Source organism: Musa acuminata, chromosome BXJ3-8 (assembly GCF_036884655.1).
Source record: "Musa acuminata AAA Group cultivar baxijiao chromosome BXJ3-8, Cavendish_Baxijiao_AAA, whole genome shotgun sequence".
NCBI lineage: Eukaryota > Viridiplantae > Streptophyta > Magnoliopsida > Zingiberales > Musaceae > Musa > Musa acuminata.
In genome coordinates, this window is record NC_088356.1 from 9,095,289 (window position 1) to 9,122,500 (window position 27,212).

General features: G+C 39.0%; 3 protein-coding genes across 3 annotated transcripts in view; all 3 read left to right on the forward strand.

Moving 5' to 3' along the window:
• Nucleotides 1-9,540: 9,540 nt before the first annotated feature.
• Nucleotides 9,541-11,193, forward strand: LOC103993173 (peroxidase 5). Its single transcript, XM_009413139.3, has 4 exons — nucleotides 9,541-9,964; nucleotides 10,055-10,243; nucleotides 10,357-10,519; nucleotides 10,604-11,193. The coding sequence occupies exons 1-4, from the start codon at nucleotides 9,749-9,751 to the stop codon at nucleotides 10,984-10,986; spliced, it is 951 nt and encodes a 316-aa protein (XP_009411414.2). The 5' UTR covers nucleotides 9,541-9,748; the 3' UTR covers nucleotides 10,987-11,193.
• Nucleotides 11,194-13,237: 2,044 nt separating this feature from the next.
• Nucleotides 13,238-14,803, forward strand: LOC135645283 (peroxidase 5-like). Its single transcript, XM_065163524.1, has 4 exons — nucleotides 13,238-13,497; nucleotides 13,602-13,796; nucleotides 13,981-14,143; nucleotides 14,233-14,803. The coding sequence occupies exons 1-4, from the start codon at nucleotides 13,282-13,284 to the stop codon at nucleotides 14,631-14,633; spliced, it is 975 nt and encodes a 324-aa protein (XP_065019596.1). The 5' UTR covers nucleotides 13,238-13,281; the 3' UTR covers nucleotides 14,634-14,803.
• Nucleotides 14,804-15,751: 948 nt separating this feature from the next.
• Nucleotides 15,752-27,212, forward strand: part of LOC103994231 (peroxidase 5-like) — a 32,821-nt gene continuing 21,360 nt past the window's right edge. Inside the window, exons 1-3 of the mRNA XM_065164408.1 lie at nucleotides 15,752-15,982; nucleotides 21,422-21,604; nucleotides 21,688-21,892. Coding sequence (XP_065020480.1) covers nucleotides 15,752-15,982; nucleotides 21,422-21,604; nucleotides 21,688-21,892 — 619 coding nt within the window. The remainder of the gene's footprint in view (nucleotides 15,983-21,421; nucleotides 21,605-21,687; nucleotides 21,893-27,212) is intronic.

The window sequence follows — 27,212 nt, forward strand, 5'->3', positions numbered from 1 at the left end:
TGAAACAAAAACACACTAAAAATCATTTTTGATATTTCATACTAAGATTTAAATGGATATGTATAATAGTTTAAAAACAATATGGTCCAAATAGGGATAAAAAATTGACATGTTATAAATTTGGTATTCGTAATAAAATACTACAAAATATATTTAAAAATATTATAAATGATTCAGATGGATTTCTAACCTCAACCAAATTAACTATAAGTTTAAAAACATGACATCGTGCAATAATAGCAAAAGAGATATAATATGATGTCACTTATAATATTTTTTTAATAATTTTGTAGTATTTTTAGCATCTCAATAAATACATTAGAAGTGAATCAAATGAAAATACTAAAACAGTTTAAAACTAGTAAACTATTCTAACAGAACAAAATATATATATCATTCGAGTTGGTGAGAGGGATATTTTGGGTATTATACGAATTGAGGCACAAAATACGGAACAATTTTTTGGTGGAAAAAAAATGAAAAAAGAGGATTTTTATTTATTTTTATTTTTTTTATTATGAGGGAAATCACCCTTTAAAGAAAGCATTCGATATATAATCTTCTAACACATGAAATCGAAATCCAATGCTGGTCCTTTGTTATGTATGCATCCATTCTGATCGCGAGAGGCGTTCGGTGGCTGGTCATTTCCACGCACGGCACAAATCTTCTCCCAAAGCCATTTACTATTCCACTCGGGGTGGAGTAGCTGAGACTGATAGCTCATCTGCACCCTCTCCGATCAAAAGCAATCAGGCCACCTCTCCGTCGTCACATTACAGCTCGGCCGACAGCCTCTTTTACATGAGGTGAACTGCAGGTGTTTTTTGGATGCTCTTCCTGTGCTTCTCTTCTCGATCACTCATGAAAAAGACGGCTTCGTCGATCAAAGTAAGCCCATCCATCGCTGCCACCCCACAAGCCTCCGACGGCCAATTTGGTTTCGGTTGGTAGAGAGCAGTTTGCTCCCATTGGTTTCCCGTCCTTCTTGTGGTAGTTGGAAAGTCGACTTCAACTGACGGGACATGGACGGAACATGACGCCGTCCCTTTCCGCCAACCCATCGGTTCCATCGCCGACTTCACTCTCATCTTTTGGCACGTTGAAAAGACAAGAGGAGCTTTCTATTTTTTTATTTGAATTTATTATATCAAATAACGTACATAAACATTCACATACAATTCGAACATAGATGTACAATAATATACTAGTCTGAATTTATCATTCTAAATTTGCATGTAAATCATATATAAATTTTACTGTTAGATTATTTGATCCTATCTAATTAGATAAGATATATTATATATCTGATTAGATTCTGATGATAATTATCAAGTAATATAAAAAAATTAATTATGATAATATTTATTAGGAGATGATCTTGATGTGAAGGACTCTACTAATTACTTATTTTAGATCATCTGCTCTTGCCTATAAATAGAATGAATTTTTTAGAGACTTAGTGTGAAGACGTAGATATGTGACATTATTGAGAGATTACAATTATTCTCTCATCTCCCCTTAGTCACATGAGCCAGTCATTAAGAGATTACATATCTTCACTCATATCCCTTTGTAGATCAACATCACTATAATTTTTGGATTCGAGGATAGTGCCCCTGTAGATTAGATAAAGATTTTTCTAGATGATTCTTAAGGTTACACATCATAAATCTGATTATTATTATTTGATTCTAATGATTCTAACATTAAAGTTTTCGTATAACAGTAGCATGTTATAATTTTTTATGCTTACGATTAGAATCAGAACCAAGTTTTTTAAAATCAAATATACCTTAGATCTATTAGTTTTGATTTACAATGCTTGAATGATCCATGCATATTATCGATCAGCCTTTCTATTTAATCTGTCTTGTTGCCTCCTTATGGGCGATGCAACATTCATTGTATTTGATTAATGAACCATGGTCGATAGCTTACTATCGACGATATTATTGTTGAGGGTCGTAGTCTTCGATGATCACCTGTCTAGCCATGGGTAGTAGTTGCGTACGTAACGAAAGTACCTAGGGTAGCTATAGCAGCACCGTTGCTTATAGCAGATGTGGTGGCTACACAGCATCACTCCGATGGCAACTACGACAACTACAACAATGTTGCTATGTGTTCCCGTTATGACGATTGCAGTAATGTCGCTACGACGACATTTGTTGGCTGTCGATAATGTCATTGGATGCTTCACCCCAACGATTATGTCGTGCGATGTGTGTGCATAGTGGCACAACATTGCACAGGCGATAAGTACTACCGTCACTATAGGCGGCAGTAAGAGATGCATAGGGGAAAGTTACGCATCACGTTGGGAGCAAATTTATTATATTGATCTTATATATTGATGATATTTTATTTACTAATAGTAATATTGTTTATTAAGATATTTCCCACTAAGAATTTTAAGATGATTGATATGAATGAGACAATCTATATTAGTAGTATTGAGATATTTAGGTATAGATCTCAAATATTATTAGGAGAGTTTCAAAAAAAAATTATTAATAGAGTTTTGGAGAGATTTAATATGCAGCTTTGTTCAGATAATGATACACCTATTATTAGAGGTAAAAAATTTAATCAAAGCCGGTGTCCGAAAAATGATTTAGAAAGAAATCAAATAAAAGATATTCCGTATGCCTACGTAGTTGAAAGTCTATTATATGCTTAAATCTGTATAAGACCAAATATCAGTTTTGCAGTTACAATATTAGGTAGATACCCAAGAATGAAACATTGAAAAACTACAAATAATATAATTGTATATCTATAGGGGAAGAAATATTATATGCTCATATATAGAAGATCAGATCAACTTGAGGTGATAGGATACTCAAATGTTGATTTTACAAATTACCTCGAGAAGTTCATTTTAGGATTTATATTCATGTTAATTGGGGTAATTTCTTGAAAAAATATAAAGCAATCACTTGTTGTTTCATCAACAATCGAAGCTAAATTTGAGATATGCTTTGAGGCCACAAATCAAGCTTTATGACTATGGAATTTCATCTTCGGACTTGATGTGGTCGACTCAAATGTCAGGCCTGAAAATATTTTGTAATATCATTATATTAGTTTTCTTCTATAAGAATGATAAGTATTCTAATGGTTTTAAGTACATCGAGATAAAGTACTTGGTGGTTAGAGAAAGAATCCAAAAACAACAAGTGTTAATTGAGAACTTGAGCACCATCTTAATAATTACTGATTTATTTACTAAAATTTTATAGTCTAAAATATTAAAAAAATATGTTCTTAGGTGGATACTATTATTAATATTTTTCTTACTTAATTAAAGTTATTTATTTTTCTATTTTATTTACATTTATGTTTATGAATATTATAGTTAGATGTAATAATAAGATTGTCTTGATAAAATAAATTATAGATATCATTATATACTACATTAGGAAAAGGTAATAGTATTGTGGTATAAAGAATGAAGTATGATATTACTAATATACAACCATTATGACTCACATTAGTAGTTGAATTTAATATGGTATTATTATGCTTATTGGATTTATTAACTTATTTTAAAATTAATGACAATATATAAAATATTTTTTTAAAATCCTATTAGGTAAAATTATTTTAAAATAAAATTTATTATATTTATTTTAATCTTAAATTTTTTTTATATCTAATCAATTAATAGGTGAAGTAGGAAAATATTGGATTATGTGGTACTATCTAATTAGGTAAGATATATTGTAGATCTGATTATATTCTGATAATAATAGTTATTAGCTAATAAAAAGTAAGTTCGATTATGACTGGATTCTTTAGGATATGAGATAAATTCTCTTAATTATTTATCCTAGACCTTCTACTCTTCCTTATAAATAGACAATGCTGACTTAATATGAAGATGTGGATATGTGAGAAGTTATAGATATTTTTTATTTATTCTTGTTACTAATCCATCGATCATAATGATACTATAAAGGATAGAAAGAGAAAAGAAGACGAGTCTAGTTCTTCTTTCATATCGATATGATTTTTGGATCCGACGATGGTGTCGTTGCATATCAGATAAAGATTTCTCTAAATAACATCTAGGGATATTCATCGTAAATATAATCGATTATTAATTGATCTTAATAATTTTGATATTAAAGTTTTTTACATGATAATAATATAATATATATTTTTAATGTTTACACTCGCTTGATTGCATCACATATTAAAGACTGTATCAACAAACTAAGAACCAATCATTCCACCCCTTCGGAGACATGTGCGGTATGTTATCTGCCAATATCTAATCGATCCACGACCGTCGCATGGTGAGCACCAAGTCAACTTTTGCTTGGCCTCTTAACGAAAGATCATCATGGTGTGGCCACCACGCGATGCAGTCCGCGCCTGATTTGGTGGATCTTCTCCCACGGTGTTGCTCAAGAGCGAAGGAAGGAAGGAGGAGCAAAGAAAGAGTTGACGAAAGGCCACAATTAGTGCGTTCGTAGTGACATGTTCCAAACACGAAACCATCCTACTTGATGACTGATCTCGAGAAGCTTGTGGCTTGGGAGAACGAATCGAGATCCGGAGACGTCAACACCAAATGCTTTCGTGACGATGATTCATCGATAGAACGATTACAGTCAACAACATAACAGTACGGTGGACGGAGTGATCTTTTTGTCTGTAATCCTGATCGAGCCGAGGAGTAGTGTCCCACACACCTCGAAAGAGAAACAAATATGAAGCCATCGAGATTTAAAACGCGTTTCCAGAAATCATTCCTTGAGTCGATATTACACCATCACCACCTTTCGTCTTCCTCACACAGTGGGAGGAAATGGCTATAAAGTTAAAGAAGAGTCTGACGTCTTCTAAAGTAGGGAACAAGACGACTGAACATGTCACATGGGCATGAAGGGGAACGATGAGCTTTCCTACCAACATGCTTCTTCACGAGACTTACCTGTCCTACGTTTTCTCTCTCTAACGCGCTCATCTGTCGTTGTCTTGGAAATTTGACCCGTTCAACTTTGGGACACAGCACACTAATCACGAATTCTCCGTTGCTTCACTCAAACCGATCATTTAAAGCATTCGGGTGGGAGGAGAGTTAACTTAGTCTATAAGAACTTAATGTGTGTCATGATAAATGATATCAGTATTGCTCATCTCGTTGATGGGACTCCAACCACATCATTCATGTCTCGATGTGAATTCTCGGTTGGGATATAATCATTGAATCTACGCACAATTGCCTAAAAGATTCCAAAAGAAAATTCCCAACTTTCACGTAGTTCCGAGAAAGAAAGAGACACACACACACACATCATATCAAAATTCTCTTCAAACTCATACTACCAAGAAGAGTGAGTGACAAACGAGTAATCTGCAAACGATAAGAATTAACTCTAAATCCTACGGAATGTGCCTTATCAGGATCTAATGATAACGTATGTATAAAGAGAAAGAAAGATTCTTACTCCTTGTTGAGAACGCTATAGGGAGATCTTAAAAGACTAACTTTGTTTCTTAGATGGGACACAGGTGGACCGGATTGATATTAGTGAAGTTAGATAGGCATGCATGTTCTCTCCTGCTATGGTGGCGCAACCAACGCAACTATGTTTTGAAGTTTAGGTAAATTAAAGGTGCCGTCTAAGAATTAAATTGGTCCCAACTTATGCCTCTTCCTCCTTTGGATTGTTTGGTAGAAATCTATATGGCCTACAAAAGAATGCTTCCTACGTTCTAATGCAATGTCTTGTTATTGTAGTGCTAATAAAATACTATTCAACTTAATTGTCTCTATTTTCTTTATTAATTCATATTCTGTACCGGTAATAGTGATAATGATGATAAATGAAGGTGCTTGTTACGAAGAAGTCGAGAAAACCTAATTTGCTTCCTTAAGGATGTTATGAAATTAATATCGGGAGTGCGCTCGATGGGATCACTCCTCCGATGCTAAAATAAGTTTGAGGTCTTGTGTAAGAATAATAAAAAAATATTCTTGAATCAAGAACTATTCCCCTCTCCAATGAATCTTGGCATGATCGATTTAATAACTAGGCTCCAATTTTGATTAGCTTGAAATACTACTGATGATATCTTGGATAGTGATATTACAATGATATGGTGTCATGATAATATAATTACTGATTTGAATTGAAGCGATTAATGATGAAATTTGTTGTATTGATAGTAATAAAATGACGAGCGATAGATAATGATAATGATGATGATGATAATATGATAGCCGTGAGACGATGATACTACTAATCATAATGATGATGTATTGTTGGTGCTACAATACTAATGATAATGATGACTATGGTATAATGAAACCAATGATGATTTACATTTATATCGATCATAATCTTACAAAACTTAAGAGTCTGTCATGTGAATAAAATATAACTTTAATGATATTTATTTGACAAAGTAACACATTTTTAAATAGCAAAGGATTTTCATATATAATAAATAAAATTCCGGCAGCCTTTTCGCTTTGGGGATTTCTTATTCCTAATTGTTAATTAGTCCCGAGGGTTGCTTAATCTGCTTTGTGAACATATTAATCGTTCCTACTCATCATCCCATCGACAAAAAAAAAAGAAACGAGTAATCATTCTTATCTTGACCTAAACATAGTAACCACCGGAGTTTGAGCCTTATCTTCTTTACTCACTTGGAGTGGTCTCACAAAAGCGAATTGCTTCCCAACAAAACAAACGAAAAAGTGAGATGTATTGGGGGAACTTTTATGGATCAAAGTAGGTGTGTGGAACACTATGCATTGTTTTCTTGTGCCGAATGAACATCTTGCTGTCTTTTATCTAGGAATCTACTAAAGAAGACACACAATCATCTATCAGTGCATATCTTATCAATCAGGACCCCAAACGTGGACTCTCCTTAACAATGGAGGATCCCAAAAAAGCCATTAAAATAAAGGACTCGTAAAAAGCAATGCTAAAATAATTTAAGATAACTCTAAAACTTGTTTTCGATGAATTATTTTCTAAAGTTTTATCCTCGTTTATAGAATTAATTTTATTTATATTTTGCACATGTTATCGACTTTTGTAAAGCTTATTTAGTATGTGATAGGAAATCTATCGTTAGTTGACATGCAATTCCCACATTGATAGAAATAATAGAAGATAAGAACAATAATTGAAGAAGCTTTATTGTAGAAATGAAATAGCTTTAGCTTGAATATATTAAGCTTCCCTCATTAGAATAAACAGAATAGAGAGATTTCGGGGAAATCTTATCCTCTATCAAGTTGGAAAAATCTTATCTTCTATCACACATAAGATCTAAATTATCCTCCATCGGCTTTCAAAACATAGAAATACAAACTTCGTTATCGTTCATTATAACAAATATGGAAATTATAAACTTTCTTCTCTCTCGTTCTTCTAAATCCCTATTTCTTTTTTTATGATAAAAGAAAGTCATTATAAACTTACTTCTGCTCCTTCAAAAATATAAAAACATATCTATTATGAAATTTAATGTTGTGGCAAAAGAGTCGGCATGACTAGGTTCAATCTCAAAGATGCAGTGTCACCCACTTGAGGATCTAGTGATGTGACGGGAGAACTAAGTCAGGTTGGGAAGCACCTCATCAGTCAGCTCGAGGCAAGCCTTCGATTACTGCTCCTTCCTGGTAAGAAAAAAAGTTAACATTAGGAGGGGGATTCTCGACTTGACCACTTCGAAGTTTAAATCAGCTCAAGGTGGTATATAGGTGTTTGAAGTGTGCTCCTTTATTATGGGGAGGGGATTAGTTTTTATACTTATTTGTTGGAGGTGTTTGAAGTGTGCTCCTTTATTATGGGGAGCATAATATTTTTACCTTAGGAGCACAATAATTTCATCTTCGAAGAGCAATATTTTTATCTTAGAGACATCTAAGATATTCATACCTATACGAATCTGGATGACATAAACAATATTTTCTCATAACAATACGTAATAATTTTGATCTTTGTTTTTTGCTTCTCAAATAATAAAGTTTGATTATTTTAAGATTGATGTGGAGCCCATTGGCGCTGGATTGAATTATGTTGGTCACATTAAAAATAAAAAAACCCAAATGGACTGAAAAGATCCAAAAGACTTTAAAAACCAGTCATCGTGAATGTGCATTGCTCTTGATTGGCCAAGTCACCATCAGTTTCCGATAATATAATAGAAAGGTTGCATGAATCCTGCGAACTAATTAGGCAGGTGTTGCCACTCAAATCTAAATCCTCGATCTGTTTCCGATAATATAATAGAAAGGCTTAACCATTCAATCACTGATTAGCACAGTCTATTCTGACGAGGTTGTCGTTTTTGGATTTTTTTTCTAAACTAAATTGATAAAAGAAAATTCAATTATGTGACCATAAAATCGAAAAACATAGGCTGTGAGTAGGACACCTAATGTACTTATGAACTTATCTCACGTGCAAGAATATTACGTAATTATCAATTAACCATTGGATAAAACAAAGAGTAAACAGTGATACCAAAAATTACTATTAAAAAAAGAAGCCAATACATTTATGAATATTATTAACAAAATTTGATCTAAATTTTTGCATATATATCATTAATTTATATAATTAATATTATACTATATATTATTTAATTTTTGTTTCATCAAATGGCTTATATAATATTCATAGATATATTCGAATATAAGATATATCACTTATATAATATTGTGTCTCAACAAAGACATTGAACTGAATCCATACAAATGTAACAATCGACTGAACCTAATATAATCCAGAAACTTATTAGTTCATATTTGGATCTTAAAAGGATCCAATCTGATACCATCACGACAGGGACATCATTTACAGGCTAGTAAGAATGCTTCTTATCATGTGATAGGACGTCTGCGGTGCCACTTAAGCCGTATCTGCGGTCACTGAAGCCCATGTGTATAAGATAGAAGAATGTGGTTTAGCGTATGGCTCGCATCACCCCCAAACAAGACGAGCAAGTTTCGTGCAGTGGATTTAGGTAACCCGTCTCCATCTTGGAGGACGACAGCTCATTTATCTCGAGGAAATCGTGTCTTCCCAGTGTACCCATCTGCCTCTGTGGTCGAGTTCATTTCCTCTCTCTTCCATCTCGATGATCGCTGGCGGAGTACCTGTTGTACTTACACTATTATGTTCGTCCCCTTGGCTTGCTATGGCGTAGGTTCCACTTCAGGTTCCTGTGCCTGTGTAACACATGCCATGGAGGTGGACAATCACGCTATCTCATCTACTCTCTCACGGCCGAAGGACCACTGGTCATTGGGCCATCACTCTGCGATCCTACTGCCAGCAAACGGTGGTGGGGGTGGCATAAAAAAGAAGAAGAAAATTCATGCCCGCGTCAATGATATGATCAGTCGAATTTGTCAGGCAGCGATGTGTCTTTTTTCTGTGTGCTTGTGATCATTCAGTAATTCTTCCCTCCTTTCTCTCTCTTGAAAGAAAACAATGGCTTTTTATCTTTGCAGAACGTACAATGACTCATTCATTCACCTTTCACTTTGCAGTATAGTTTCGGGACCGTATCATACGTCGGGTACGACGTCGGGGGGCATCGTTTCCAGCCTTGCAAGTTGCAAGGCATAGACGTTGCTACTGCAACAGGGTTAATAGGAAAAGCAGCTGCTGGGATAAATCCTGACCTCTCTTATTGCTATTTATGAGATGACAATGGGAGGCAATGTTGCTGCATAGCACGGGGCGGAGCGAATTGGGGAGACATGGCGTGGGGAAGAGGAGCGATGCTGGTGGCCCTCGTCGTGGCCTTGTGCCTGAGCGCACTCGGGGCGGACGCCCAGCTCAAGGTTGGATACTACTCCTATGGCTGCCCAGCAGCTGAGCTCATTGTTAAGGAGGAGGTCGAGAAGGCTCTGATAGATGACCCTGGCGTCGGTGCTGACCTTCTCCGGATGCACTTCCATGACTGCTTCGTGAGGGTGAGTTCCTTCTCGACACCTTGATGTATTATTGCATACACGGATTCGTTTGTGTTGGAATTGGATGAATGGCCGTGCACACCACACCAGGGTTGCGATGGCTCGGTTCTTATCGATTCGACGGAGGACAACACCGCCGAGAAGGATGCACAAGTCAATCTAACCCTCGAAGGATTTGAGATTATCGACGCTATCAAGGAAAAGTTGGAGGCCGCCTGCAAAGGAGTCGTCTCGTGCGCAGACCTTCTGGCATTCGCCGCCAGAGACAGCGTCGTACATGTGAGCTTCATTGATGCTCTGTATTCCCCTGCTGCCGATTCAAGCGATTGATATCGGCATTAGCTTCTCGATGTAGTCATTTAACTTGGGATTGAACTGGTGGTATTGGACAGTACGGAGGAATTCACTACAGAGTCCCTGCAGGCAGAAAAGATGGAACGGTATCCAAGGAAGGCGACACGAGCATTCTCCCTTCGTCGGCCCTTGACCTCACTGAGCTCACAAAGTTGTTCATCTCCAAGGGGTTGAGCCAAAATGACATGATCACTCTTTCAGGTAATAATTAAGAAGCTCCCGCGACTCACTACATAATCAAAAGCGCACGCAGAGAGATCTGAGATAGCTTCCACGCGCGTGCAGGAGCGCACACGGTCGGCATCGCGCACTGTGACGCCTTCACCGACAGGCTGTACGACACAGACGAGACGCTGGATCAGAAGTACGCAAAGGCGCTGCGGAAGCAGTGCCCTCCGGGCAGCAACAACACGGTGTCGATGGACCCGAAAAGCCCTCAAAGGTTCGACAACCATTACTACAGGAGCCTCCTGAAGAACCGAGGGCTGTTCACCTCGGACCGGACCCTCCTTTCCACGCAGGGCACGACGACGCAGGTGAAGCGGCTCGCGAGCAACTACAAGCGCTTCCAGCGGAAGTTCGCGGCTGCCATAGTGAAGATGGGCCAGATCGGAATCCTCACCGGGAGCGAGGGCGAGGTTCGCGCCAATTGCAGGAAGATCAACTGATGATGACTGCCATTGACAAACGAGACAGATCCCTTTCGGTGGAGTACTTCATCATCTTATATATATATAGATATGTATATTTTATTTGTTGGAGATTGCCTGTATTGTTTCATGTGATTCTTCTTCTTCTTCTTCTTCTCCTCCCTTCTTGAAATATGTCTATCTTTGATGAATAATGAGGGTGTCAAAGACATGTTTTGGGAATCATCTCATCTGTGCGTGTCGGTGAAATGAGCTGAGATTTCTTTCTCCTTTTTCTTTATGGTGTTGAACTTTTATTATATTTTAGTGCAAAGCAAAAGCCACACCACTGCCTATGGTATTATATCTTCAATCATTGATGTAGAATTGGATCTCCTGCTACGGTCGATGATAATGCAATGCAATCATTGATGTAGAAGCCGCCGATGGAGAAGTTGAAACTACCGAGCAATTCGACAATTGCAATACGTGGTAGCAGCCACAGACGAGCAAATGCAAGTTGGAAGTTGTCGGTCCTCATCGTGTGATGTGAAGCGGTCTCGTGTCCAACCCAAATCGGTCGCTTATTGCAACGCTAACTCTCCTACTTACTCAGATTAGTTGAATTAATAATTATTGTTGTTACGGGAATCGATTAAATGTTACCATCCCCATCATTTTCTTGGAAGAGAGCAATTTTCAGCACAACTGTTATTTCTGTGATGTCCAATGCATTTGGTCTCATGACCAATAATGCAGGGAGCCCCATCTGGAGCTGTTACTGCTTGATTATTATATTGGGTATGTGGATCCTAAACGAAGTCCATACCCGTTATTCGTACTTGCTCCGTTAACAGTAACGGATAGGGCTCGGGGTTATTGGATAGCAGCGATGATGGGTTCCAGCGATGACGTTGAATCAAACCCGTTGCAAGATGAAATTAGCGACCACTTCATGAGTTGATCGATGCAGTCTCCCACGGGTGGAGCCCTGTGTTTCAACCCACATGGTGAGGAGATTAAAATAACCCCAATAACAGATGGATAAGACTTGAGAGCAGGCATCATGTCCTAATCCAAGATTCACAAGCACAGCGACCAACCAACAACCACATTAAATTGTAACACGAAAGAGGGACGAAGGTTTCATATATTATCAGACCTTTTTCTCAGAACAAATTATACTACCGACAATAGGATTGTCTTGACAATCCTGTCGCTGTAAAGCAGCATTGGCTCATCAATCGATCTCTATAGTGTGTAAATTTCTTAACAGGAAGGCCTCTAATAGACTACACCAAAGAACAGCTGCTCTAAAGTAAATGTAATGTCATAGTGGAACGTGTCCAAATTATATATAATGTGTGGGCCCAAATTAGGTCAAGAAATCCGGTCCAAGCATGCTTATTGTACAGAGTCGCCGACATAGTCTTTCGTTCTTTGACTGTTGCCACGCTGTGATATGGAACTGAACAGGAACGCCATAAAGCCGATGCAATCCTTATCGGATTGGTTATTTGCAGGATTCAACTTTGGTGTAACCACTGAAACCTGGATCACATCGAACAGCAAATGCATGCATCAGAATATTGGGTAATGGTTGGCGGGACAGCCCAAATCCATCTGTCTCCCGCATTAATGCACAAAATTTTCTTCGTCTCCAACACAAAATGCGAATAAAGAACGACTTATCTCTCACTCTTAATTCATCGATCGCGTAATTCGATGACCACTCACATGGAAGCAAGCAGCCAAATCAATTCCTTGTTCTTTCAACTGGATCATCCACCATTTTATCTCTAAAATATGCATTTTTGGCCACATGTTCTTGGTGAACCGTCCATGTCTCTAGCCACATCCACACTCTATAATGCTAGCTAAAATATGCATTAGTTAGCCGACCCCTGTGATTTTTGGAGATTCTTAATGCATATTGTTTCACATCCTGACAGTGCACATGAATTATGTTTCTATTTGTAACATTTACCACGACAGAAGCTCTAAGTTATTTCAGTAGCAGCCGAAGCTGCATGACAAACTCGCACATGATTAGCTAATGGCGGGACAGCATTCGAGCTAAGCACTCATGTCACCGGTCGCCAGACGGGGCCCCACGTTGTGTTGAGGAGCTGTAAGGCAGTGATTCGTTCACGTATCTGCTCGGTGTTGTCTTAGTTTTTGGAGAGGGGTAATGGTTTGGTGACGGCTTCCAGCTTCACATGGGTCTGCCACTGATAATGGGCATTATTTGGCGCGTCTTTGTTCTATAAAGAGGGACAAGACCTCATTGCACCACAACACCACATAGCCGAGCCCACTAAGATTTAGAGGAAGATGGCTTTGGGAAGAGGAGAGATGTCGCTAGCCATCATTGTGGTCTTGTGTCTCAGCGCAATGGGGACAGAAGCCTATCTCAAAGTTGGCTTCTACTCCTACAGCTGCCCTAAAGCGGAGGAGATCGTTAAGGAGGAGCTTGATAAGGCTCTGCAGGAAGACAAGGGCATTGGCTCTGACCTTCTCAGGATGCACTTCCATGACTGTTTCGTGAGGGTTAGTTCCTCTTTCACACCTTATCTTACTTGTTTACCTGACCTTCTCAGGATGTGATGAAGAGTAAATGAGGTTGACGTTGTGTTCGGGATGGATCGTGTCAGGGTTGCGATGGCTCACTTCTCATTGACTCGACCAAGGACAATGCCGCTGAGAAGGATGGGAAACCCAACGAAACCGTTGAAGATGAAGGGTTTGAAGTCATCGACAAGGTCAAGGAGAGGTTGGAGGCTGAATGCAAAGGAACGGTCTCATGCGCAGACATTCTTGCATTCCTCGCCCGAGACAGTGTTGCACATGTAACGTTCTTTGACTCCACACTCGCATGATTACCAGAGCATAGTGGTCATTAGCTTAACTTGGTCTTCTACACCATGAGAAAAATCAGTAGCAGTGACTTAGAAGCGATCGATTTATAGTTTATGGACTCCAGTTTACGATGTAGAACTCTTTCTAACTCGGAATCGAACCGGCGTTGTGCAGTACGGAGGAGTTCACTACCCAGTCCCTGCCGGCAGAAGAGATGGAAGGATCTCCAGATCAAATGACACGATCGATCTCCCTCCTCCAACATTTAAACTTGGTAATCTCACGAAGTTGTTCGTCTCGAAAGGGTTGAGCCGTGACGACATGGTCGCTCTCTCAGGTATGTGAAGATTGGAATGACACTTAGGGTATCAACTCCTCGTGCATGACGCTGAGTAACGACGACTGCGGTGTCGTTTTGGTACACAGGAGCACACACCATCGGCATCGCGCACTGTTCTGCCTTCTCCGACAGGCTCTACAACTTCAGCCAGACGGTGAAGGCCGACCCGAGCTTGGACCCGAACTATGCTTCCCAACTGAGGGGCGAGTGCCCAACTGGGAGCGATAACGAGGTGGACATGGATCCGCCAAGCCCCCTCACGTTCGACAGCAGCTACTACAAGAACCTCCTAGCGCACCGCGGACTCTTCACATCGGACCAGACCCTCATGTCCAAGCACGGTACCGCGACGTTGGTGAAGCGGTTTGCCAAAAAGCCTGCGCTCTTCAAGAAGAAGTTTGCAGTTGCCATGGTGAAGATGGGGAGCATCGGCGTCCTCACCGGTGAACAAGGCGAGATACGTACCAACTGCAGAGTAGTCAACTGATGAGCGCGGATCACCGGAATATATGCCGTTCTATTGGATCTCATTTTTCTTAATCTCTTATATCCCTGAGGTTAGATCACCAATGGGGCATTAAGAGATTTCATTTATTGTTTGGTGTGTGTTTCATCGATGAATAAGAATTAGTGTGACTGACGTGTTTGAGAAATTAAGTTCATTTATGTTCTGTCAGTCTCGCAAATCGAGCAAATTAAATGGGATTCGTACTCTATTACAGTATCGGCTGCACTAAGTCTCTGGCTTTGACTGAGGTTCCACAAACTGGAACCTTATTTACCGTAGGTCTTCATCCATAGATTTGATAGATTCTCCATTCCAATTCTATTAATCCTACACGAGTTGACCAATTGCATCCAATTCGCGGCCCCGATTGAGGTATCACCACTTGGAGTCTTGAGTAGAACCTATTGGGATAACTCAGTGGGAATGATTTACTTTTAATTAACTCGAACTAGAACAAATATGTCGAATAAGAATTCGACACATTAAGTTTACACCAAAATTAATCCTTTTGTGTGTTTACAGTAAATACTCACTGTAGCTCCAGAACGAGGCTAAATGAAAGGAAATGGCACTTCAGTCCATAGTATCCAACCACAAGCCGCCGTATGATCTCGATTACTACTTGATTCAAGAAACTGTTATTTAGTCACTTGACACGGTCAAAGTTTCTGAGGATGACAGCTCTGCACTGATTAGAATACGCTGCGATCGCCAACCTCAAACCTTTAGTTAATGGACTATACATTTCAGCACCAAGTAAATTAATAGCGGATAAGGATCCATTCGTACATAAGATGCTTCAGCAGGTTCCAGTCTCCTTGACATGTTACCAGGTCTTGGCATATCTCATGCACCGTACATGTTGCAATTTACAATTAGCACCACAAAAAGCACCGTTATAGGTCCCTCGACATCTTGCTCGTAGGAAAGACTCACGTAACAAAGTTGGGCATGGACAGCTTGACCGACATCAATATCCGCTTTACATGCACGTCGTGGTACCACGAATGGGAGGGGAAGAGAAATGATCACGTCGTTATAAATAGGGCATGCAGTGGAAGGCCTCATTGCATCACATCGATATATCTCCGAGAGAGATGGCTTTGAGAAGAGGAGCGACGCCACTTGCCATCGTCGTGGCCTTGTGCCTGATCGCAGCAACAAGAACAGAAGCCCAGCTCAGAGTGGGGTTCTACTGCCGTATCTGCCCTAAACCTGAGCTCATTGTCAAGCAGGAGGTTGAGAAGGCTGTAAGGGCTAATCCTGGCATCTCTGCCGGCCTTCTCAGGCTGCACTTCCATGACTGTTTTGTTGGGTCCAGCCCATATGTGGGTTTGGACAATTGGGTCTATTGAGCCCAAATGCACAGATCAGATTGCAACGGGCCGCGTGCTGAGAAAAAAGAGGAGAGAGAAATAGAGAGAGAAAGTAAGGTTTCTGAGTTTTTCTGCTTGACGATCGGTGGCCAAACGTTGTCAGTTTCGGCCCAAATTTTATGTGGAGAATCCTTGCAGCAAACTCTACAGTCCTAACGGTGTTGATCTGCAGTTTACCCTCTCTAAGGTACTTTCCTATGATATCCACTTTGTGAGATCTAGAATTCTCTTTTGAGGAGATCCATCCTACGTGATGAAGATATGCTATCCTTGAGCCAAGATCTATGTTCTTGATGTTATTCTGATCCTCTAGTTATTCTAGAGAAGACCTACTGTAAACCTGTTATCATTATTATTGATAGTGGAAGTTTGAGGTGGACTACGGTCCCGTGGTTTTTCCCACATTGGGTTTTCCACGTTAAAAAGATTTGGTCTCACTGTGTGATTGATTTATTGCTCTATTGTTTATGTTGTGCTGATTGATATTAGCATTTTGATATCAAGTTGGTATTTTGATGAGGAACCTATTTTGATACACAAAGAGGGAAAAGAATTATTCCGCATTAACAAGTTTCTTCCCAACAAGTGGTATTAGAGCATCAGGTTGTTTGGTGCTAGTTTTCTTTTGTGATTGAAATGAAGTCAGATGGTATGATTAAATTGAACTCATCAAATTATTCCACTTGGAGGCGTCTGATGGAAGATTTGCTCTATTGCAAAGATTTGTATAAGCCTATCAAGGTTAAAGATGAACCTTCTATTATGGACGATGAAGAATGGGAAGTTCAACATAGAAAAGCTATTGCCTATATTAGAAGATGGATGGATATAAACTTGCATGAGCATATTTCAGATGAAATCAGAGCTGATGTTGTTTGGCAAAGGTTAGAAAATCTCTTTGCGAAAAAGACAGTGGGAAATAGAATTTCTCTCCTCAGAAGGCTTGTAAATTTGAAATATAAAGATGGTGGCAATATTGTTGAGCACATAAGCCTATTTCAGAGTCTTGCAAACAAGTTGGTTGCTATGAAAATGAATATAGATGATGAGATGCAGGGATTATTACTTCTCAGCTCTTTACCAGAAAGTTGGGAAACGTATGTGGTGACTATTTGTAACTCCACGCCAGAGGGGACTCTAACCATAGATATGGTTAAAGACAGTTTGCTAAATGAAGATGCAAGAAGGAAAGAACAGGGTGAATCTTCTTCTGGTGCATTTGTTACTGAAAAACAAGAAAGACGTGGAAGAAGTCATAGCAGAAATCCATATGGTTATAGAGGAAGATCCAAGTCTAGAAGAGATATCAAATGTTTTCACTGTAATAGGCCAGGTCACATGAAGAAAGAGTGTAGGTTTTGGAAGCGAGAACAGAATGAAATGAAGAAAAATGAGAAAGAGATCAATACAGTTGCTGCTGAAGGTAATATCACTATTGTCTGTGATGAAGGTTGTGTTAGCCTTGTAGCTCAGGACAGTAACTGGGTAATTGACTCTGGGGCTTCATTTCATGTTACTTCTCATGGTGATTTCTTTAGATCTTACACTGTTGGTGATTTTGGTAATGTTAGAATGGGAAACAATGGTACATCTAAGATTGTGGGTATTGGAGATATTTGCTTGGAGACCAGTATTTGGAGCAAATTAATACTCAAAGATGTAAGGCATGTTCCAGATATTCGTCTTAACTTGATATCTACAGGTAGACTTGATGATGAGGGCTTTGCACATTATTTTGGTGAAAGTAAATGGAAACTCACTAAAGGTTCTCTAATTGTGGCAAAAGGAAAGAAGATTAACTCTTTTTATGTCATGGAAGCTAAGCTACATAAAGGAGAGATTAATGCAATTCGAAAAGGTGAAAGTATAGATCTTTGACATAAGAGGCTTGGACATATCAGCGAGAAGGGACTTCAAACTCTTGCTAGAAAGCAGTTCTTACCAGAGTTGCAAGGTACATCTCTTAAATCTTGTGATCATTGCTTAGCTGGAAAAACACATAGAGTTGCATTTCAGACATATCCATCATCTAGAAGATCTGATGTTATTGATTTAGTTCATACTGATGTTTGTACTATGCAAACTAGAACTCTTGGAGGTGCTCTTTATTTTGTTACTTTTATTGATGACCATTCTAGAAAAGTGTGGGCTTTTGCTTTGAAATCTAAAGACCAGGTACTCGATGCTTTCAAGGAGTTTCATGTCAATGTTGAAAGAGAAACTGGCAGAAAGCTAAAGTGTGTTCGATCAGATAATGGTGGCGGGTACAGGGGTCCTTTTGAGAATTATTGCAGGTTTCATGGAATCAGGCTAGAGAAAACAGTTCCTAAAACTCCTCAGCAGAACGGTGTGGCAGAAAGGATGAACAGAACCATTGAAGAAAGGATTAGGTGTATGCTTTCCCACGCCAAGTTACCAAAGTCATTTTGGGGGGAGGCTATGAGAACTACAGTTGACCTGATAAATCTTTCTCCATCAGTTCCTCTGCAAGGTGATGTTCCAGAGAGAGTATGGAGAGGAAAATATATATCTTATAATCATTTGAGAGTCTTTGGGTGTAAAGCATTTGTTCATATTCCCAAAGATGAGAGGTCCAAGCTTGATAATAAGGCAAAAGCATGTATCTTCTTGGGATATGGTCATGAAGAGTTTGAGTACAGATTATGGGATCCAGTGAACAAGAAGATTATTAGAAGCAGAGATGTTGTGTTTCTTGAAGACCAATTGTTTGATGATGGTGATAATGTTGAGAAGCCAGAAACCTCTGTTTATATTCCTTGGAGTTTGGGTCCAGTTCCTTCACCTGTAGTTCATGATGATCATGGGGGAGATGAACAAGAAGATTGTGGTGAGAATACTAGTGATGATACACCTACAGTTGATGATGCTGAACCAACTGAACAAGCACCTCCACCACCAGTTGAGATTCCATTGAGAATATCCACTAGAGAGCGACAACCCTCTACCAGATATCCTCCATATGAGTATGTTATGCTTACTGACGGGGGAGAGCCAGATACTTACCAAGAAGCTATTCTACATGAGAATAAGAATGAGTGGGTTAATGCCATGCAAGAAGAGATGAGATCCTTGCTTGAGAACCATACCTATGACTTGGTAAAGTTGCCCAAAAAGAAGAAAGCTCTCAAGAATAAGTGGGTTTATAAATTGAAGACTGAAAATAATAGCTCACAACAAAGATACAAGGCACGACTAGTTGTGAAAGGATTCAGTCAGAAGAAAGGTATTGACTTTGAAGAAATATTTTCTTCGGTTGTGAAAATGTCCTCTATCCGAGTTGTTCTTGGTTTGGCTGCCCGCTTAAATTTAGAAGTTGAACAACTTGATGTGAAAACAGCATTTCTTCATGGTGATTTAGAAGAAGAAATTTACATGGAGCAACCAGAAGGTTTCAAAGTCAAGGGAAAAGAAAATCTGGTATGTAAGCTTAGGAAAAGCTTATATGGACTCAAACAGGCACCTAGACAGTGGTACAAGAAGTTTGATTCCTTTATGATGAGCCAAGGGTATGATAGAACCACATCTGATCATTGTGTGTTTATGAAGAAATTTTCAGATGATGATTTTATTATTTTACTGCTATATGTTGATGATATGTTGATTGTTGGCCATGATGTTGGAAAAATTGAAAAGCTTAAAAGAGAGCTAAGTAAGTCTTTTGCCATGAAAGACTTAGGATCGGTGAGACAAATACTTGGCATGAAGATTCTTCGTGATAGGAAGAAAAGGAAGATTTGGCTATCTCAGGAGACTTACATTGAAAAGGTTCTTGAAAGATTCAACATGAGTAAAGCCAAAGCAGTTTGTTCCCCACTTGCAGGTCATTTCAAGCTTAGTTCGAAACAATGCCCTACAAGTGAGAAAGAAAAAGAAGAAATATCCAGAGTGCCTTACTCATCTGCAGTAGGCAGTTTGATGTATGCTATGGTTTGTACTAGGCCAGATATAGCTCATGCAGTTGGAGTTGTTAGCCGATTTCTCTCAAATCCTGGAAAGAAACATTGGGCAGCAGTGAAATGGATATTAAGATATCTAAGAGGTACTTCCAGGTTATGTTTATGTTTTGGTGATGATGAACCTGTGTTAGAAGGGTACACAGATGCAGACATGGCAGGTGATACTGATTCCAGGAAGTCCACTTCGGGATTCTTGATGACATTTGCAGGAGGAGCAGTCTCTTGGCAGTCTAAGTTACAGAAGTGTGTTGCTCTATCAACCACAGAAGCAGAATACATAGCAGTTACTGAAGCCTGCAAGGAAGCTTTATGGATGAAAAAGTTTCTACAAGAATTGGGCTTGAAACAGGAAGTATATACTGTTTACTGTGACAGTCAGAGCGCTATTCACCTCTCCAAGAATTCAACATACCATTCTAGATCCAAGCATATTGATGTGAGATATCACTAGATTCGTGATGTGCTTGAGATGAAAGAATTACAGTTGGAAAAGGTGCATACCAATGATAATGGTTCAGATATGTTGACAAAGTCTTTGCCTAAGGAGAAGCTTGAAGCATGTAGGCGAAGAGCGGGCTTGGTACAACCCATCATATGAGCTGGAGGGGGAGAATTGTTGGGTTCAGCCCATATGTGGGTTTGGACAATTGGGTCTATTGAGCCCAAATCAGTAATTAAGAGAGAAAGGGCAAAATTGTGCAGGGTGTGTGTGCGCACATATCAGATTGCAGCGGGCGTGCGGCGGCGTGCTGAGAAAAAAGAGGAGAGAGAAATAGAGAGAGAAAGTAAGGTTTTTGAGTTTTTCTGCTTGACGATCGGTGGCCAAACGTTGTCAGTTTCGGCCCAAATTTTATGTGGAGAATCCTTGCAGCAAACTCTACAATCCTAACGGTGTTGATCTGCAGTTTACCCTCTCTAAGGTACTTTCCTATAATATCCACTTTGTGAGATCCAGAATTCTCTTTTGAGGAGATCCATCCTACGTGATGAAGATATGCTATCCTTGAGCCAAGATCTATGTTCTTGATATTATTTTGATCCTCTAGTTATTCTAGAGAAGACCTACTGTAAACATGTTATCATTATTATTGATAGTGGAAGTTTGAGGTGGACTACGGTCCCGTGGTTTTTCCCACATTGGGTTTTCCACGTTAAAAAGATTTGGTCTCACTGTGTGATTGATTTATTGCTCTATTGTTTATGTTGTGCTGATTGATATTAGCATTTTGATATCAAGTTGGTATTTTGATAAGGAACCTATTTTGATACACAAAGAGGGAAAAAAATTATTCCGTATTAACAGGTTTCTTCCCAACATGTTTCGTGAGGGTTAGTTCCTTCTGTCAAATATTACTCCATTACGTACTTTTCTTCATCTTGGTTGTTGTACAATCCTGTTATATGATCGTATCAGGGTTGTGATGGATCGGTCCTTATCGATTCAACATGGAGAAGTACTGCAGAGAAGGATACACTCCCCGACAAAAGCCTTCGAGGATTCGAAGTCATTGACAGAGCGAAGAGAAGGTTGGAGGCTGTCTACAGAGGGAAAGTCTCGTGCGCAGACATTCTCGCGTTCGCAGCCAGCGATAGTGTTGTACATGTAACGTTCCCCTGCCTCTTCTTCTTCGTCCTCTTCATCCAGTTTCAAACTGAAAGCACGCAGTACAATATAATTAGAGTCTTGTAATACTTGTCAACTTGCAAATCGGTGGTAATGCAGTACAGAAAAGTTTCTACCAAGTCCCTGCAGGACGAAGGGATGGAAGGATTTCCAGGGCTGCCGATGTGATCGATCTCCCTCCTCCAGCCTTTAACCTCAGCCTCCTCGATCCATTCTTTACCAAGAAAGGTTCGAGCCTAGATGACATGATCACACTCTCAGGTAATCAGAAGCGATTGCATATATATATATATATATATATATATATATATATATATATATATATATATTGATCTCTTATGGGCGGACAGCTCATTGATTCAGTCGATAGTGGACTTTAATAGTCTACCGCCTCAACTCTATTTTCTCATTTAAACTAAATCCTAACCTTTTTAATCATTAAGACGTGTGGCAATTAGAGAAGAAAAAAGGGGCAATAGTGGCTGTGAAAAAGAGAGACACAGCAATGGTAGTTAGGGAAAAAAAATAAGAGAAAAAGGAAAGGGAAGAAGACAAGGATAATGCAGAGACTGTTCTCAATCATCCATGCAGTATTATCACCTTAGGTTAGATCAGATTTATAGTAAACTCTTGCTGTAATTTTTGAGGAGATTTTGGATATTGTGCACAATAACATAATCATTGTATTCTAGTTATTCTCTTATGATTGTTGCTTAGGTTTTGAGCAAGATATTCTGATATTTATATATTCATTATTCTTATAATGGATTTTCTCTAACTTATCCCATAATTTTTACCCTTCATATTGGATGGGTTTTCATGTAAATCTTATTGTCTTATTTGATTGTGATTTCTGTATAATTTCATTATGTGTTATGACCTACTTGTATTTGGTCGTATACAAAGTTGCTTTTTATCCCATCAACTAATGTCAAAGTAAGGTTTTGATGATTTAATTTTTGTATTCAAACATAAAAATCGGTAGTACTTCTCACATGGTTAGCTTGAATGGAAACAATTAGATAACATGAAAATCATGAATGAAAGATCTCTTGTATTGTAAGGATTTTTATAGACTTTGCAAGGGGATAGTGCAAAACCCACAACTATGACAGATGATGAATAGAAGAGGTTATACCAAAAAACATTTGGGTTTATTCAACAATGGTTTGATGACAATGTCTTTTATCATGTTTCTACCGAAAGTTCTACATACTCTCTTTAGAAAAAACTGAAGATCTCTACAAAGAAAAAACAACTGATAATAAAGCATTCTTGATCAGAAAACTTGTAAACTTGAAATATAAAGAGGGTGCTTCTATCGTCGAGTATTTGAATAAAATGTAGAGTATCACTAACCAATTATCCTCAATGAAAATGTCTCTTGATGATGAGTTGCAAGCAATATTACTTCTCAGTTCATTGTTAGAAAGTTGGGAGACACTAATAGTTTCCCTTAGTAATTCTACGCCAAATTGTGTTATCACTATGAGTCAAGTAATAAGCAGTTTGTTAAATGAGAAGTTGAGAAAAAATTCAACAACATCTTAGATTGATTCATAAACACTTATTTCGGATAATAGAGGAAGGTCAAAAGCCAAGGATAGAAGCGGCTCATGCATGGGTAGAAGAAGTCAATGTCAAGAAAAGATATTATTTATTATAACTGTAGTGAGAAAGGACATTACAAGAATCAATGCAAGTAACCTAAGAAGAACAAGAAAAATGAGAAAGAAATAGAGCCTATAGAATCAAAAGATAATACCATAGTTATAGTACAAGGTGGTGATTATATGATTTTATCTCATTTTGATAATATTTTTTCTTGTATGTCAGGATCTTGAGTAGGTGATTGACACATGTGCTTCTTATCATACTACATCACGGAGGGAGTTATTTACTACCTACAAGTCTAAAAATTTTGGTGTTGTCAAGATGGACAACTATGGTAGGGCGAACATCATTAGCATGAGTAATATCCATATAAAGACCAATCTTGGTTGCAAGTTGGTGCTTAAGAATATGAGGCATGTGGTTGACTTAAGGCTGAATTTAATTTCAGTTGAAAGGCTAGATAATGAAGACTATAATGACCGATTTCATAGAGGGCAATGGAAGCTCAGTAAAAGTTCTCTTGCTATAGTTAGTAGAAAGAAATATCATACCTTATACTTGTTGTAGGCTAAAGCTTGTGGTGAACAGTTAAACGCTACATGGAAAGACTTCAGGATGGAGTTGTGGTATAGACGACTGAGACACATAAATAAGAAAAGACTGCAAGTTCTTTCCAAGAGATAGGTATTGTCAAACCTCAAAGATACATGTCTGAATCATTGTATTGATTGTTTTGTTGGTAAACAATATAGAGATTCATTTGTTAGTTCTACTTTATCTAGAAAGTTGCATGCCTCAAATCGTATTTATGCAGATATATTTAGTCCTTTGAGGACAAAAATTTCTAGTGGACCTGTTATTGTTTCTGGTATTAGTAGTGCACTTTATTTTATCACTTTTATAGACAACTTTTTTAGAATAGTTTGGGCCTATACTATGAAGATCAAAGATCAAGTTATTAATATCTTCAAAACTTTCATGCTAGAGTTGAAAGGGAGACAGAAATGCAATTGAAATATATAAGATCAGATAATTATGGTAAACACATAAGATTGTTTATTGATTATTACAGGTCACATGACATCCAACATGAGGTGACAATTCCTGATACACCTTAGCATAATACAATTGTAGAGAGAATGAACCACACAATCATGAAAAAGATCAGATGTATGCTTTCATAGGCCAAGATACCTAAAAGGCTTCGAGATGAGACTTTGACGACTATAGTTGATGTGATTAACTTGTCACCTTGTACAACCCTAGATAGTGATATTGCAGAGTATGTATAGTCAGAAAAAAATATTTTCTACAAGCATTTGAGAGTGTTTGATTGTCATGCATTTGCATATATTCCAAACAATAAGAGGTCTAAGCTGAATGGTAAGACTAAAGAATGTATTTTTCTTGGCTACTCACATGATCAGTTTGGTTATAGGCTTTGGGATCTAGAAAAGCAGAATGTGTTTAAAAGTAGAGATGTGGTTTTCTTTAAAGATTAAACTATTAAGGATTTAAAGGAGGCACTAACCAAGACTTCTACAAAAGAATTAGAAAATTATGACTCAATTACTCCCAGTATATAGGGTGATAAGAGAGATGTGTAGGACGATGGTGTAGAGCCCGATTTTGATCTACCTGTAGGATATGTTGAGCAAGAAGAAGTTGGGGAGCAACTTCCCACAAAATCTTAGTTGATAAGATCTTTACCTTCTAGAAGATACTCTACATATGAGTATATGATGCTGTTGGGAAATCTTGGGGGCGACATCACATGCGCAGCGGAAGAATAAGAAAACAAAATCCCCGATTCCCAAAGAGATGTTCGTCGTCGTTCGAAGATTGGTGCGCAAAATCCGCAAAACTTAAAACTACGTATAGAGTATATTGTGTTACTTAGGGATATCGTATATCCCTGTTTCCTTGCAGATCCTTAGGAGAGGGTGAATGAGGTCAAGCGTCCTCCTCTCTAGCGGTGATCCACACAGTAGGGTTGCGACGATGCTCCTCAAAACTCAAGGCCTGCTCTAAGGTGGAGAGAGAGAGGAGAATAGGAGAGGCAAGCAAAGGCTCTAGCCCATGAGGCTCTGAATCCCTCCTATTTATAGAGGTCCCCTGTTAAACCCTAATGGGTCCTCCCCTAGTGGGTATTGGATCTGCATCCAATAAGACAAGGGCTCCGTCAGATATCTCATATCCGAACCTCTACTCATCGCAATGCCTACCATATGTGTGTGACCCTCTAGGCCCAATATCGAGCTGGCCGTGAGTCATACCTATCAGAACTCCTTCTAACTCAATGAATTATTATATCTGTAATAATTCACTCGACTCATCGACTACGGACATACTAGGCCACTACGCCGTAGTCCCCAAACGATACAGGGGAATCCAATCCATTGGACCTGTCTGTCCTCAGTTACCGTGTACCTATAGTCCATCATCCATCTAATATCCCAGAGACCGTATATCGAGCATGGTGTTGTCATACCCATACGGTTTCTACTCGAGTCTCGCTCTAATCGGATTCTCCCGGAGAACTCTTTCTCTCTCAACCCGAATGACCCTAGTCAGGGATTTGTCTGAGCAAGAACACATGGGATATTCCTCTCATGACGCTGAGAGTGGATGATCCTCTATCGACACTCAATAGCCCTCGTAAGGTTGACTGCCACTCCCAATGACCAACTGTACTAGATCTGGGACAGCCAAACCTATAAGTCTGGTGTCAAAGAGTGGAGCTCTCATACAGGACATCCTTAGTGTCTCAAGTCTAAGGACCAGATATACCACTAGGATTACGGAATCGCTGTCTGACAATAAGGCATCATCAACCATCCAGCATTCCGTAAGCGGATCAATCAGTGAACTCATTCTCCAATGAGCACTTGTACTGTATCCCTAGTGTTCCTACACGAGCAGCTATGAGACCAGCTGCATCCATCATATGGACGGGTATATAGCACACCAGTCTGTCCGGTTATCACGATGTCCCTCTCGAGTAACCTATGACCGGGATTATTTAGGATATGTGTTTAAAGGTGAATCAATCTCATTATCATGATCTCATCACGATCCGATTTCCATTGCACAAATCCAAGGACATCACAATATATATATGAATTTATGCAATAGTTATAAAGTGATATGCGCCAAAATATAATAAGCAAAAAGATTCTGTATCAAGTCACACGTGCCATCACTCACGTGATTGGCTTGCTGGGCACCTATGACTATCAATCTCCCACTTGACCTAAAGCCAATCACCTATGTGTCTGATCCCCATCAGACCCCTGTGACGCTCAAAGACAATCTGAGACAACGGCTTTGTCAATGGATCTGCAATGTTATCTTCGGATGGAACTCTTTCCACTACTACATCTCCTCGAGTTACGATCTATTTGATATAGTTGAAACCTCCTCAGAACACTTCTGATGAGACCCAGGTTCCCTTATTTGAGTAATCGCCCCGTTGTTGTTGTAATATAGGGAGATCGGCTCCTTGCTACCCGGCACGACGCCCAAATCTGTAATGAACTTCTTCAACCAGACTCCCTCCTTTGCTGCATCTGATGTAGCAATGTACTCCGCCTCTATGGTCGAGTCAGTAGTGGTATCTTGCTTGGAACTCTTCCAGCACACTGCTCCTCCATTCAAGGTGTACACATACCCTGAATTCGACTTGCTATCATCGACATCAGACTAAAAACTTGAGTCAGTGTAGCCTTCAACCTTAAGGCTATTACCTCCATATACTAGTAAAAGATCCTTAGTCCTTCTCAAGTACTTAAGGATACACTTTACTGCTTTCCAGTGCTCAAAGCCTGGATCCGCCTGATACCTGCTCGTGACACTCAGAGCATGCGCTATATCAAACCTAGTACATAGCATGACATACATGATAGACCCTATTGCTGAGGCATAAGGTATCATATTCATGTTCGCCCTTTCTTCTGAAGTCTTTGGG